The sequence below is a fragment of the Babylonia areolata genome, chromosome 7 (assembly GCF_041734735.1).
Source record: "Babylonia areolata isolate BAREFJ2019XMU chromosome 7, ASM4173473v1, whole genome shotgun sequence".
Lineage (NCBI taxonomy): Eukaryota > Metazoa > Mollusca > Gastropoda > Neogastropoda > Buccinidae > Babylonia > Babylonia areolata.
The window spans coordinates 19,422,577-19,439,058 of NC_134882.1; the positions used below are offsets into that span (position 1 = coordinate 19,422,577).

The 16,482-nt window shown below is 39.0% G+C and overlaps 1 protein-coding gene across 7 annotated transcripts in view; it reads right to left on the minus strand.

Moving 5' to 3' along the window:
- Positions 1 to 3,052: 3,052 nt before the first annotated feature.
- The window catches only part of LOC143283777 (uncharacterized), a 58,942-nt gene continuing 45,512 nt past the window's right edge, over positions 3,053 to 16,482 (minus strand). For 3 of the 7 annotated variants that reach the window (XM_076590132.1, XM_076590131.1, XM_076590129.1), the window contains exon 3: positions 3,053 to 10,763. In XM_076590132.1, the coding sequence (XP_076446247.1) occupies positions 9,798 to 10,730 (933 nt within the window). In that variant the 5' untranslated portion in view covers positions 10,731 to 10,763 and the 3' untranslated portion in view covers positions 3,053 to 9,797. Of the gene's footprint in view, positions 10,764 to 14,930; positions 15,307 to 16,482 lie in introns of those variants that run through there. The other 4 variants (XR_013055449.1, XR_013055448.1, XM_076590133.1 and 1 more) reach the window with 4 other exon arrangements.

The window sequence follows — 16,482 nt, forward strand, 5'->3', positions numbered from 1 at the left end:
CTCAATGTTCTAACTTTGAGAGGATTTCTGGTTTGCAACCTTCATTGCTGATGACAGATTCCAGGGCTGTTGAACATTTCCTAGCTGCTGTGCATGGACAGTTAAATCAGCAATGATGGTGTTGTGGCTGGCCAATGATCAAGTTATAATCTCTTTGGCGCTGATTTCCATGCCATAAGTATCTTGTCGATGTTCATCAAGTCTTTAAATCTGGGCGGGTTCTTGCTTACTCCCTGCCAATCTGTCGATATCGTCTGTAAAAACGAAGATTCGTGATAGTTCTTCCTCCGATGCTGATGTGCTGACATAATCTTTAAGCACGTCTGTCATGATCATGATGCATTTTAGGAATATTTTGAACAGCGTGGAAGACAGAAGGCAGCCTTGACGAACTCCATCTGAAGTAGCCTATGGAACTACTGCTCTCCAACAGCACCCTGTTTGAGTACCGCACTGGTCGCTTTGGAGTATAGTTTCTGGGTGGTGTAGGTCTATGCTAGTTCTCCAAAATGACGTTTTCTGGGTCTTTTTAATGTGTCTTCCACGTCTGGGGCCAATAGTGACCAGCATTGACCACAACACAAAAGTGCTTGTGTTGCTTTGGTTTGCCGTGTCTGTGCATCGTTATGATGGCCAGCCAGGTTCTGACTGGTGCCTGGCCACTACTGACCGCCGATTACCACAAACATTGTTCAGTTTGATTTACTTTGCGATGGTTGTGCAAAATTTGGACTTCTTGACAGGATTTGACCCCAAGCTGACCATTACTGACCCCAGCTTGCCAATTTAATTTTGAGTTTTTTGTCCCGTTGCTGTCCTAGCACATTTTGGATGGCAGACGCTAACTGACCACTGTTGAGCATTAAATGTTTAGAATGCGTTTGATTTTACCGTTTACTTACTCCTACTACTGCTAACCATTGCGGTGAGCACTGTTGACCACAACTTACTACTACCCAAAATGAGGTGTAATTTTATCATGTGAAATATTAGGTCTTGTTTTATCAGTCACTGACCAATACTGACCACTAAGCAATTTGTGTGTGTGTGTGTGTGTGTGTGTGTGTGTGTGTGTTATGTACCTTGGTTTACGTTAACATCCTTTTGCTCTATGAATACTTTATGCACACACAAAAAGGAAAAAAGAAGAAGAAAAAAAAAAAAGCTTTTTCACCAGATTTGATCACTGCCCAAATAAAACCTACCAATTTTTTGTGAGTGGGTGTGGGAGGGGACCTGGGAGGAACATAGACATGGAGGAATATGGACATTCTCCCTTTAATTCATGACCTACATGAAACCTATATGTTTGCAATGAAGTTTTGTGAACTGCTATAATGCATAACTTCAGATATAACTTACAGGGAGAAAGAGAACTGGGGAGGGGGGGGGGGGGGGGGAGCGCGCGTGTGAGTGTGTGTGTGTGCGCGCGAGAGAGAGAGGGGCAGGCAAAGAAGGCCAAAACCAGAATAACTTTTTTCAATTGTTAAAACCCAGATTAACTATTATCAAATGTTAAAAATCAAAATAACCTTTCTGATTGTTTTGATCAGTATACGTGCATGTTACTTGCAGGCACGTTCGTAAACTACTGCATTCCTTCTTGGGCTGACAAGCCATTTGGTACTTTTGGGGCCATTTTGTGTTGTGTTCATGCATGTCTGCTTGCATGTAAGTGCACGCGGGTTTGTGTGTGTGTGCGCGCGCATGCATGTTGTGAGTGTGTGTGTATGTGTGTGTGCGCGCGCAGATTTTAAATTATTTTAAGAAATGTGGATGAAAATCATCGGCCTTTCAGCTCTAGCACGTTGCTCCTCTGAGAGTTCTTGGGTGGCTTATTTCTTCTTCCATCTCGTAGTCTCACGACCGCAGTAGCACCACTGATGACCTGGTAAATGGTTTGATAACACACGCACGCAGTCAGCGTCATAGACTTGCAGAACCGAAACGTATAAAACGATTGTATAAAATATTTCCATCAAATCAACACGAAGTTCAGGCACTCTTTCATTCTGGTCGGAAAGATTTTTTTTTTCTATAACAGATGGCATGGTTAGTTTTTAGTTCAAAAGTCTTGATCCATTCCAATATAGTGCCACTTGTTCAGAGAAACAGTACTTGCGAATGGTATGTGTGTGTGTGTGTGTGTCTCTGTGTGTGTGTGGTATCGGAGGTGGAATTTACCGTGTGTGTGCATTCCACGTTCAAATACCAAATGCAGCTGCTCTGTCTGTGTTACTGACACTAAAGAGTTTTGACATTAAGGGTAATATGGCGCAGCAGGCTTGGAAATAGGAGAAAATAGAACAGGTACCTTATCATGTGAGCCGGGAAAGTATAATTTTGTTATCCATGAGAAAGAATAACAATGACTCATGCTAGGGACATCCATTTCCTTGGCGACAAGGTCGTTTTCACAAAGTGGCGTCTGCTTGACCTGACAAATACGGACACATGCAAGTGTTGGTCAAGAAATTTGAGCAACCAATGGCTGCTTAGTTTCCAACACTGCCAATCGTTGCTCAGTTTCCATTAAAACCAATGGTTGCTTCCTTTCTCGATACAACCAGAACTTGTTTCCTTCTCAATGCAGCCACTGGATTCCACATACATAATCATCAGTGACTCACCTTGACAAAATTTCAGTTCGCTCTACGCGCTTGAGCAACAGGTGCATATCTAATTTGGAAAGAATCGAGGACACTGGTAAAACATTATGTTTGTGTGCCAAGTTTTAGCCTGATTGGTTAAAGAAAAGTGGGTGTGCAAATAAGCTTTCGGTTGGTAGTGTGTGTGTGTGTGTGTGTGTGTTATCTGTTGAGTAAGATGCAGGCAATTAACTATGAAGGATGTATCAGTGCATGCAAACACACTCTCTCCCACTCATACACTCATGTATAACAAATGGCACACATACACTCACGATTCATACAAACATACCCATTCTTCCTGGTCTCAAAATAAAAGCCATTCATCCAGTCACAATCACAAAAAGAAAACAACATGACAGAATTGATGACCGTCAACAGCAACAAGACTTTTATTATATATATATATATATATATATATATATATACACACATATATATATATATATATATATACAACTGCGAATAACTGAGCACCAGAGCATCTATCATCCAGTCTCTGCTACTATATGCATGAACATATATTTATATAGAGATATATACACTTTATCACACTGTACAGGTATGAATCGAATGATCCCATACTTTCAACAGATACAACGTACAAGAGACTGAAGAGCACAGGAATTCCCAGCCAGTTCAGCCACATCTTCAGAGACAGGGTACCTGCAGGCTCAGACTCCTGCTTCCCACCTCCACCCGTACAGATTAAATACATATACCAGAATGGAACCTCATGTCCTTAAGGTAAACCAAAAACTGAAAAGGTGAGTCATTTCAAAAGGAACCAAACAACTGAAAAAAGTGTCATTTCTTCTTTCCAACTGAAATTTAAAAAGTCAACATGGGGCCTCTGTTTGAGTGCATTACTTCATCCTTCTTCAGTAACGAAATCATGATGAAACCTCTAAAAAATAAAATAAAATAAACAAATTTCTACAGAGGAAAAGCAACAACAAAAAAATCCTGTTTTTTCTTAAAACTACAAGTAATCTATACAGACACTTCTGTTATCTTCAAATCGTACTGGAAGTCTTGATGATTTTGTTCATGTTGGGATGCATAATTCAATACATAATTCAAGCATATCTCAGATGATTATGTATTATTTCATATCATACAAGCTGGTACTATTTGGGTACAAAAAAAGAAAAAGAAAAAAGAAATCAATGACTCTGAAGAACACATATAAACAACTTTTTAAAAAAAAGGTTTAACATACAGTTTTTTTCTCCAAGTGTTAGAGAAATCCCTTTAAACCCTCACTGCCCATCAAGGGTCGAAGAAGACCCTGGGGAGTTATTTCTAAAGCTCATGTCTCCTCTTCTACTCTAAAGAGTTACATGCTTGTATTCCTGGACACCTTCAAATTCTTAAATGATCATGTTAATTACTATATTCTACAAGAGAAGAGTTCTTTATAAAAATAAAAAAATAAAATAAAAACCAAAACAATATGGTCTAAAAGAAATCAGTCCTCACCTTGCTTTGTTGATCCAAAAGACCCATTTCCTACACACATGTAAGGGTCCATTTTGACAACAAAGCACAGGCAGTACTGGTATGGGTCTCTTTCAACCCAATAAGCATGGACAACAATGCTGGAACTTTAAGTTTTATCACTGTGTAAAACTGACCTTTTTTGACCCATGAAACATGTTGAGGTACATAAAATGGCGAAGATTAAAACAAGTACAACTGAACACTTCTTAAGGAAGTGTTTTTTCTGGGCTTAAAAAACAATCTTGCTCTGGCTAAGGTGCAGTCAAAAAATATGAAACAAAAAAACCCAGAAGCATGCAAAAAAGATTTTGATGATTTTACCTTTAAGACAGCAGGAAAAATATTCCCATGGCTCCAAAAGGTGAGTCTGTGCATATATTAGCATTCCATGAATGCACGAAAGCAGTACATGTATATTGAATGAATCATATAATGCTACCTTCAGATATATTCACCTTTCCAATGCTAATTCACTGTAATTGCCTGCAAGATACAGTCACCGACTTGCTAAAGACATTCACAATAGATGAGAAGCAGGAAACATCTTCAGAATCCCCAAAGCAGCATCAAAACCCTTAAAAAAAATTAATAAAATAAAATAAACAGACCCAAATCTTTTCAAGAAGTTTCCCATCATGCAAGACCCAATAGCCGTAATTTCCTGATTCCATACAGTTCATGTGACACCATGGAAAATCAATTACATGTATGTGATGGCTAACTCATTACAAATTTGAAGAAAAGTAATATATGACACCACAATAAGTACTGAATGATTTCTAACAAGAAATACTACACAAAACAAGACATGATAATTGATGATTTGAATAATTGGTCACAACACCCAACATGTTACAGTGTGAAATAAAAACAAGAAAAAAACAAAAAACAAAACCAGTAAACATCTTCAGTTAAAGTTCTAAATATTAAGGTCTACACAGGGGAAAAGAGGAGTGCTCAAGAATTGCAGCAGAGTTAAGTTTTGTTCGTCTGCCATAGCACTGCGGTTACCAGAATGAAATTCAGCATCACCACACCACTGTGTTTGTGGACACACTACCTGAAGTGACCCATGAATAAAACTTTGCAGAAATACCTGCCACATTAATGAATCACCTGCAGAATCCTGGTGACAAGGATCTACCAGTCCATTCCCAACACAGGCTTTTCAATTCCTACCCCCTGGAACTGAGAAAAAGTCATTAAGGATAACACAAGGTGTTTTGTCTTACGGCTTAAGTAACAGCTCAATGAATGTGGAACTAAACAGCTTCTGTTATCATCATGAAAAAGTGTTAATTAACAACATATGAAGAAAAGGTAAACTTGTGAATCGATACCATGTACCTCAGGGTTACTTTGAAAATGTATTCTCTTGATTTCCTTCAACTAACTCGTGTGTGTACTCATGCATCATGCACAACAGAAACTGCTTGAACTGCCTTATTAGCAGTGATGTCATCAAGGCTAAACAAGCCAAAGTTACGCCAAATTTAATCAGCTGATCTAAAACTCTTCAAATTATGATTATTCTTTAACTGTCTGAAATAGGTACGATATTTATTTATATAAAATACTGAAACATATTTTGCATTTCAGATCCCAGCTGTCCCCACCCCACCCCAACTCATCTGCAACATTATCTGCAGATCTCTAGATCTGTTCAAACCTGTTTGGGCATGAGGCTATTTTACATTGTTGTTTGTTCTGCTCTCTCTGTCTTTTTTATTTTTATTTTTTTATAATATATATATATATGTGTGTGTGTGTGTGTGTGTGATGTAAATGGTCAGAACTGAGGTTCTAGACTTACACCTGTTTGCATCATATGCAAATCAGTCAATGTATCACACCTGATCTCTCTGGATTCATCATCATCATATTCTATTAATTATTTTTAATATGTATGCATGCAGAATCAGAATGGTATGGATTAGTAAGTAAAACAGCCCAAGCATTTAAATACTCTTAGTTATTTTGTGTTTTAATGTGTAGAATGGAAATTTTATGAAACCATGGTACTGGTATAGAACAATTCTGAAAGGACGCAAGTCATTCTGGCTGTTACTTCTCACCAGGAAATATTACATTTTTTGTGTGTGATATCAAAACCTTTTTGCCATAAATGAGTCAACTTAACATAAATTTATCACCCATTTTATATGAATGTATTCTAATCCAGCTAATATTAAGTAACAGAAACCATCCACAAGAAATAACCGTTCCATAAATTCTATGGAAATTAATATTAATACATTTCTGCAAACCTGAAACATTAAACCCATCATTCTGCACAAACCAGTTCACATCAGGAACCACCATTAATGTGTTGTATACCATTATTATAAGCCAAGTCAAATTCTATGATGCGATACTTGACATATCCTTTCAGAATTTACCAGACAAATGATAATTATTAATATTATGGTCAATCACTTATAATAGTAATGATCGGTGAGAGCACAAACTGAACACTAAAAGATGAATTGTGGAAAGCATTACTTTACTGTTTACACAACACATTAAAAAAAGATTTTTAAAAAGAAAATTTTTTCAACATTTAACACTTAATAACTGAACTTTGACAGACTTTTTTCACAACACATTGTCTCAAGAGTTTGCCACTATGACAAACTCAAATACCAGTTTGCCACTCATGACAAACTCAGATACCAGAGTAATAAATTATTGTTTTCATATTGTGACTGACGTTGTCAGGTCCTGAAGTAAATGATGGAAAGCAGGCAGATGCATGATTCATAATGCACAGCGTTTGTATGACACAAATGACAATGCCAATTCTTTGACATCACATGTCATAGAGATGTACAGAACATAAAGTTGAAGACAATGGAAAGTAACAATTTTATGATGGCAGGTTAAGCTCAAAAAGTGATTGTTTCCCATTTTCTGTTCCTACCTCCATCATGGTATGTACAGCAAATGCTTGGTTTTTTGTTTTTCTCTGTGACAATGACCAGTATATCGACAATAAAACTAATGACAAATAATCAACAAAAAATATATATCATGTTGGTTTTTTTGTATTTTTAATTGTTTCACAAAGTTTGAAGTATGATGTATGTATACTATATGATGCACATAATGTAACAATTCAGTACCAGTACCACTCATTTTATTACCAGCATCCATTGTTCATTGAAAAGAAAAGAAAACGTTAAAAGATTTTTCAAGAAAGTTTGTTGTTGAAACTATACAAAGGTTGTTGTTGAAACTGTACAAAGTTTTAATGTGCAGTGCAGAACTCAAGCAATCCCCTAATCTACAGTAATGCTATTCCTATGTTCTAACCTAAAAAATCACCACTGTAATGATTTTTCACAGGCACAGCTCAGGGTTATGCTTTGGCTGAATAATTTAAATAGTTTTATAAATACTTTTTCACAACTTACCACAACAGAGAATGGTTTAGAATGCTATGATTTCATGAAACTGGTCAGCCATGAAAACTTATTCTAAAATTTGCTCTCTTTTTTTCCCACCAGTCTCAGTGACATGAGGGTCTCACCAAAAGGTAGACACTAATTTGTACAGAACTTAGATATTTTTTTGTCTTTTAGAGAAAACAAAAAACAAAACAGTATCATTGATACCTTCCTGATGGGTTACAAAGTAACTCATATCCCAGCATTCCATTTCAACAAATCAATCAGGCCAAGGTGAACAACTGCCTCTAATTTTGCAATTGATGTTAAGGATGGCAACAAACTAACTTGCCACATGTCATCTTGGTAAAATGACCTGAACAACAAGTTAGATTGTCATCATCTCTCCCACTAAAGCTACATAACTCTGGAGTGACCACTTATTCACACAAACAATTGGGGACAAATTCAACTGACATTATAAAAGCATCTGGTTTTGTTCTTTAGTGCACATATCTGAAGCAGCTTACAAGGATCTTTACAGCCACTTCATACTGAATTTTCATTTCAGATTAAATTCTATTCCTAGTTATGCTTTTAGTTTCTTAAATCTTAGCCATAAAATGAAGTAAAAGGGGCACTACACCAAAGTACACACTAGAATTAAATACTAAAAGCATCCTAAAACTCATGAATCGTTACCCAGCTGGTTGTTAAAAAAATGTCATTAATTTTTCTCCTTCTTGCGAAAAGAACACTGCATTATGATGACAACCATTCTGTAAACAAGGGTAACTAAATGAAAACAAAAACAAGGAAAAAAACAAACCATCTAACAAAGTTTGTCCTGTGCACTGTTTTATCAACTGGGGAGAAGAAAAAAAAAGGGGAAAGAAAGCAAGCTCCTTAGAAATCTTCACCATTTCTAAACAGAAAGCAGAACCCTCCATGCTCATGATCTGCTGGACCATGCAGGAACTGACAGAACTAATATCTGCAGTGAACCACCTCCAGAACTGGAAGTCCTATGTGGAACTGACAGAACTAATATCTGCAGTGAACCACCTCCAGAACTGGAAGTCCTATGTGGAACTGACAGAACTAATATCTGCAGTGAACCACCTCCAGAACTGGAAGTCCTATGTCCAAGTTTGTAATTTTTCAATGACACAACTGGCTAAGAATAAGAGAGAGGGAGGTGAACAGGATTCGACCCAACAGCAGACAGCACATCACACAGACCCTGAGCCACATTTCCGGTGACAATCTGAAAGCACAGTAGCATGTACACACACAAAAACAACCTGGTGTCGTAGTTCCACAGTCTTCTGTACACAGGAACTGAGAACTCCAACACACAAGAAGCCAAACACCAAGAAGTCCCCTCCCACACCCCAGAACACACCATTCCTCAGAAAGTTCTCCAAGCAACTGTACATTCTTTAGTTTTCTGCACAGATACACGCATCCTTTCATGCATCTCAAATCAGCACTTTAACGTGTTCACAGACTGGCTTCACCTCAGATAAGTTGAAAAAGAGTCAAAAAGCATCCCACAACCCCCCTCACTGGAGTCTACTAGTCACATTAATAACATTTCAGACCCCCACCCTTCTGTTTTTTGAAGATTCAGAGTACGTACATACATCTGTCATTTGCAGCAAACACAGGTTAACTTATCAATATCCTATGACTACAACATAGGGTATTCAAAAACTTTAATAATTTGTCGTTTCCTAATTATAGCAAAATATTCTTTATGTTATCAATGGACAAAACACTGAAAGAGAAAAAAATATGTACAACTACACAAAGCAGAAAAAGTATAATCTGTTATCCCAAAACACTTGAACAAATAATCCAAGACTTCAGAGAACAGAAGACGAAAACTCCATTGCACAACCACAAAACAAATGAAAGTCTCAGATCATCTGAGCCGCCTCTTGTTTCCCCCCCCAAGAGAAAGCTCTGAACATTTTTTTTTTTTTTTTTTTTTTTTTTGTATTGAGGTAAATGATCACGAACTGAACACATCGGCACTCTCTCCCACAGCAGTTTTGTGCATCACTCTGTACATCCTCCACCTCTGCCTGCCCGAATACTGAGGCTTCGGTATCCATTCCTGTACAGTGACAGAGATGAAGTCCATCTCTTTTTCAACAACCCGCTTTATCACCAAAATTAAAGGTAAAAAAAAAAAAAATCCAACTTGAGATTCTTCCAATTCCAGGACTGTAGTTTGAATCTGCATTGAAGACCTTCATGCGCTTGAACTGTCTGATTCAATCAACAACCGTCTTGTCTGAGAATGTGAGGCAGTTTTGTCTGCTGGTCGTTTCGAGCACTGGCAGCCCTTTTTCCTGCAGCAGTTGTAGCAAGATGTTGTGGCCGCTAAACAACCCCGCATCGGCCAATAGCACCACAGACATGGCAGGAGCATGGCTGCAGCAGCTAGACACGTCCAGCGTGAACAACACTTGCTGCCCCCACAAGCGCAAGGATTATCATAGCAAGAGTTGTCCTCCTCTGCTCCGCAGTGATAAAATGCTGTCTGCACACAGCAGAAGCACGTGCCGATGTCCACCACACGACGGGCGCTCACCTCATAGCGCTCACCACAGCACCATGTTGCTGGAAGGTCCCTCGGCTCCGCACACGCTGCACAGCGACACTTTCCGCATTTTGTGCAGATGATTGAGGAGTGACTCTCCCCTCCTCCAGCTCCTCGCTCTCCTGCTGCTGCTCCTCCTCCTGCTCCGGCTCCACTGTTGCCCTCCTCCTTGAGGGGAGGAGGAGACTTGGATGGCTGGGCTGACACCACCACACCACCATCGCTGCCACCACCGCCGCCATTTCCGCCGCTGGACCCATTGCCCCCGCCACCCACCCCACCACTGCTTGTGGAGATTCGCTGGCTGGTCCGACATGGAAGACTGAGAGAATGTCCGCTTCCTGGCGCAGCAGGGGTGGGGCTCGGGGGCAATGAGGAGCTTAGCCCAATGTGGGAGGACTTGAGCGGAAGGATGGGTAGTGGACGGGGGCTGTCCACATACTCATTGATTGCACGTGGACCGTACCGTACGTGTGCCAACGTGACAATTTGCTGCGATGGTGCTGCATCAGGAGGAGGGAGCGTACGGAGCGAGGATGTTCTCATTGGATACTGTATCGTGGGTGGAAGATCGAGGGGCATCCCCCTCTAGCCGTTGGGGCTCATACTGCTAACCTGCAACACACCAACACAACAATGTCTATGTGACAAAGAGGCACTAGTGCTGCAAATGAGCAGCAGAAGAAATTTTAAAAAGCCTTAGTTACAATATTGTCAATGCAAACATCACACTCAAATGGAACAGAACGCTAAAATACAGTGTTTTTCTTCTGGAACTTAACTTTCATGTTTTTAGGTTAAGATTCTTTACCAGCCAAGGAAATGAACGAACTTGTTACGTATTAGCAGATCTTGTCCACACAGGCTGGAACAAGTATTAAGCTTGACAATGTAAGGCCATTTTTGTATCTCAATTAAGCTGCAATTGCTAAAAATTTCTTGGATATAAAACAGACCGATGAGGACCCAACACTGAAACAAACTAATACATGTATAGATATATTTGTAATATGTATACAGTGCAATACTTCTGTACATGTACAACTACAAGTATGGCAAGTACAGCCCCAAATTAACCTCTCATTTTCTTGACAAACATTAAATTCACATGCATGCAGACTAAGCCTTGATGGATATAAAATACATAAATTTGATAATAATATTCTGGTAATACACTGTCTCTATCTCATGCAAACTACTGTCATAAATGAATTCAATCAGGGCAGAGCAAAGGTCACCAATGTGAGACAGTAACTGTATAATTTGTTTCTGGGTGCAAAAATAGCATCATGCTTGCGCTAACACATAACTCAGTGCCCCCTCTTCACTTACTTTTTTTTTTTTTTAACTGGCCACCATGGATCATGATTTCAAATTTATAATTATTTAATAAATCTAAAGTATCATGAAATGGACCAACTAATACAAATAACAATAACCATCAAAAAGGCATCAGAACAAGCCAGTGTTCATAGTTTGTGTTTGACTGGTGAAGCAATGCGGATAAGTCTGCGAAGTGGTAAATGACACACCAACTGAGTGAATCTGGCAGACCCCTTTTAAGGGGGCACACATGAATAAAACAATCAAGTCCAGATATCTGCATAAAGACCACACACCTGTACCAAAAAAGAGGATCTATAAATCAATGACCAGGCAGGTCAGAAAGAGATCAGAACACTTTATTAACAGATAAAAGAAAAAGGACAAAAACAAGAAAAAAACATGACAAGTGATGAAAAAAAAAAAGCTAAATGACTTCAAGAAGGCAACATACTAATTAGTCAAGTTTACACCTGAGTAAAATGACCCTAATATCCCAATTGGGGAAATACTGATTTTCTGAGACAAGAATGAAATTAAGGAAGAGACTTTTTTTTAGCGAGTAACACACACACACACACACACACCACCAACAAGACTGATTTTAAGAAAAAGAAAGAGAGGATCCCTCAACTGGCTCAATCAAGAATGAAATGAAGGAACACATACACACACAGACCAACAAGACTGAATAAGAATGTGAGAGAGAGGATCCCTCAACTGGTCGAGGCTTGTGAACTTTATAGTGTTTATACAGGAACTCAAAACCTTTCTTTGTCCATGTTTGCCAGTGGATGAAGAAACTCTGAAACATCAGTGATAAAAAAAAAATTAAATGTAGAAAGGGAGCACTAAAAAAAGGGGGCTGATGTTTTAAAATACCTACTTTAACTGTACAAGTAAATTGTGAACACCTCAAAATGATTAATAAACTGAACATGGATGATGGAAACCATCTCACATTAATAAGTTGTAAATCAAGTGAATAAAACAAAACTAAACATTATGTTGGTCTGTGGTGATATAAATAACTTAAACTAGCACATGATAATGCAAAACCTATGAAGTATAGCTTTCTTCAATAGTTCTATGGTTTGGGAACAAACAGATTTCAACTCTCCAATCTCACTGTCTTTCTCCCCCTGAAAACCTGTCTGTCCCTTTTCCTGTCTCTCCGGGACTCAGAGTACTCTGTGTGTGTGTGTGTGTGTGTGAGAGAGAGAGTTTTCCGCTTAATACTGTTAATGAGTGACATGAACCATCACAAGCAACTGCTGTAATTGTCTACTTGCTTAACCCAACGTGAAGTCAAATTTTGTAGACATGTTAATGTTCATGTTGTGTGCGCATATTACACACATAGCCCTGACTTGTTTTTGTCTTCAGCTGTTGTACAGTTCTAGCGTGCCAAATCTGAACTCAATCCATTATTTTTGTTTGTCTACTTTTTTCCATGTCATTATACTACAGTGAGTGTGTTCTCTGGGGTGAAATGTATAACTATGCTGTGTGTTCATGAACTCTAAATTGTTTATAACTAATTCAAGTTAAGTTGTTCTGATCCAACTTCAGATCAGGGCTTTTTCAGTAAGTGACCTTGACAAGACATTTGCTGAATTTGATGTAAAAACTTAAATTACTTGCAGAGCTGTTGTTTCTATTCAGGGGAGGTGGAATGGTAGTCCCAGGTCTGAGAAACAGCACAGTATGTGAAGGAACAGCCATATATAATGTTGAAACATCTGGTCATTCTTACAGTACTTAACACTAACAGGTTTTCATGTTTTGGAACAAAAAAACAACAAAAACAACCTCCCCCCCCCCCAAAAAAAAAAAAAACCCAAAAAAAAACAACCAAAAACACACACACACACAACAACAAAAACAAACAAACAACAAACAAACAAAAAGTGACATGTAACAAACAAAGCATACATAAGTCACATCTTAGCTTTCAGGTAAACATACACACACACACGCACGCGTGCATGCTCGCACACGCACACATAGTAGAATGGCATACATGTGTACATTTTTTTTCTTCATCACATAGTTTCAGATTTACTAGTTGCTCTTTCTTAATTTTATCTTGCAGTATACAGTATAGACTACACTTATCATTTTCTCATTTTTCACAAAGTGACACACACACACACACACAGACACACATTATAATTATCATCATTCCACCACAGCATCAAATGAAAAAAACCTATTCAATCCTAGTTATATCACCCAATGCTGAAAATCACAGGATAAGTGCTGCATTGCTGATTAAACATCTGCAAATTCCAATGTTCTGTTTGTGACATGAATGGCAAACAATGCACTTTAACAGTATGACTAGTATAAGCAGTTTGACATCAACTGATACAAATTCTCCAACAGCCCAGGGTAGAGACAAAAACTCATTTTATATCTCTTTCCAATGTTAAATAATTTCGGTTTTGTTCTAAGTATATCAGCAATTTATGGTGCACAAATAAAATGGAAAGATGAACCTGACAAGACATGTTCATTTGAATGTATTAAACGAAAAATTCAGTTAGGACCAATAAGTCTAATGAAAACATTTTTTTCTTAATTGTTCATAGGTAAGCATTTCAGGGTGGTGTGTGTCTGTGTGTGCTTCTAGGCAGACATGTTTAACAGGTGGCATATGGTGTTCATGGCATATATTTAAAAATCATTTATCCTATATACATTGGAGGAATGGACAGAGAGAAAAGCAGAAAAGCGAATGAATGTGAAATGTTCATTCCTCTCAATTTATGTGAGTATTGATTGTGTCTATGATCAATATATTATATGTGAGTGTGTGTAAACTTGTTTGCAAGTGCTTATCCATGATTGCGGTACCATTACCACTGCACATGAATGTGGGGAAAAAAGAAATATTGCAGAAAAAAGTTAGTTTGCTCTTATTGAAATGAAGCAATTCCGTCCCTTTCCGATATTTCACAAGACTTTTGAATGCTGACACACGTGCTTGCCCTTCACGCTCAACTACAATTTTGCTGATGCATCAAAGACGCACCAAACTCCTGTCACTGCATGTAATAAAATCATACTGGCACACTTCCATACACATATAAGCCAATGTCTAAAATATGTAAGGTAGTTAACTTATCAACTGTGCACCGATTCACGATAAACGAATCGCCGTATGTCAGTCTACGAAACAAAATCCCAAGCACTCAGAACTAGTCGACCAACATAACCAGCAACTCGGCAGCACCAGCCAGCAGGCCTATCACACACTGGCTGGCCAATTATTGCAGAAGTTCCACTTCCAAACTACATACACAGCGGCTCTATAGGGCATCCTTCTCGGGCAAGAGGTTTTTTGCAACGCCTCCAAAACACCAACACACCGATCACACGCCGACACCCACAGACTTCCATCTCAGGGACACCAAACACAACTCATCGTACCAAGCCCGACATGCAAAGTCTTACCTTCATAAACATAAAACAATATCCTGCGATCTCTGGCACAAAAGGTGGCCGTACATTTGCCAAGAAACTCCGGTAACACCTTGCATAAAACTCACTGAGAAATCGCGGTCAGCATCGCCCTCACTGTAGGTCGATGAGTAGGCATCACTGCCTAGCCGTTCCAACGAATGCTGTGCCGCCCACCAACACAATCACCGTTTACTGTTTTCGTGGCTTGCAGACACCACAATCAAGCACAACAAACACACTCCCGATCTGTTTTTCTAAAACCAAAGTCGTTGCACAGAATCACCACCTCGCCGAAGTTGTGTGAGCAGAGAAAGAAGGGAAATTCTGAACAGAAGCTCACCTCTCAAGCTCGGAGCCTTTTACTGCAATCCGAACCCTCCTGGCTCAAATGACCTCTCGCGAAACTTCCGGCGAGGACTGGTTCATTTCTGACAACAGGGGTGGAGGGTTCTGTTTTTTGTTGTTTTTTTTTCCCTCGGGCGCGCTGCTTCCAGTTTGAAAAGCAGTTCAGTGCCCATTTTTATATGGAAGAAACTGGACTAAAGAAAAAAAAGAAGAAGCTGTCGTCAGCGGGATGTACATGAATAAACTGACAAAGGACACATTGTCCTTTTGACAAGCTCCTCAGCTCTGCCGAGCAAAAGCAGTGTCACGTGAGCCCGGGCCATTCAATGAAAGGCCTGTGTGACTTTAACAATGAAAGTGGCCTGTGACCTCAAAGTTAATTCATTTATCGTGTACAACTTGAGTGGTTCCGGTTTCTTTCTTACAACGAAATTACAACGCCAAACCAGAAGCCATTCAGTAGGAGGCGTGCTGGCAACATTTAAATGACAGAACTACAGAATCTGAGAAGATATTTTACTCGTTGCAGTGAACTCTCATTTCTTGGCACACGCACGACCATTGCGTGTGCGGCATCCCCGTTTCCACACACACACACACACACACACTCTCTCTCTCTCTCTCTCTCACTCACTCACTCAAAACACACACACTCACTCACTCACACTCTCTCTCTCTCTCACTCACACACACACTCTCTCTCTCTCACACACACGCGCGCGCGCGCGCACACACACACACATTATATGAATATATATATATATATATATAGAGAGAGAGAGAGAGAGAGAGAGAGATAGATATACCTACAAAGATACATATAGATAGTGGATACATAGATGCATCGTAAACAGACACAGAGACGGCTAACTGGGCAGAATGCCAGTGATACTGTATTGTCAGACATACAGTACAGGCCTATTCAAACACAGATATATATATATATATATATATATATATATATATATCATACTATCAATCGAAATAACAAATAACCATAACATATATTTGCAGACAGACAGACAGAAAAGATCGACATTCAGTCCCACGGTTCTCTGTCATCATTTGTCGACAAATGTATCAGTCAGAACAGAAAATCATATGTTGACTTTTCTCCACATACTACAACTACTGCTACTACTATGTGGTAGTACTCGACAGTAACAGTACCAGTATGGTCATTTTGAACACTGGTATA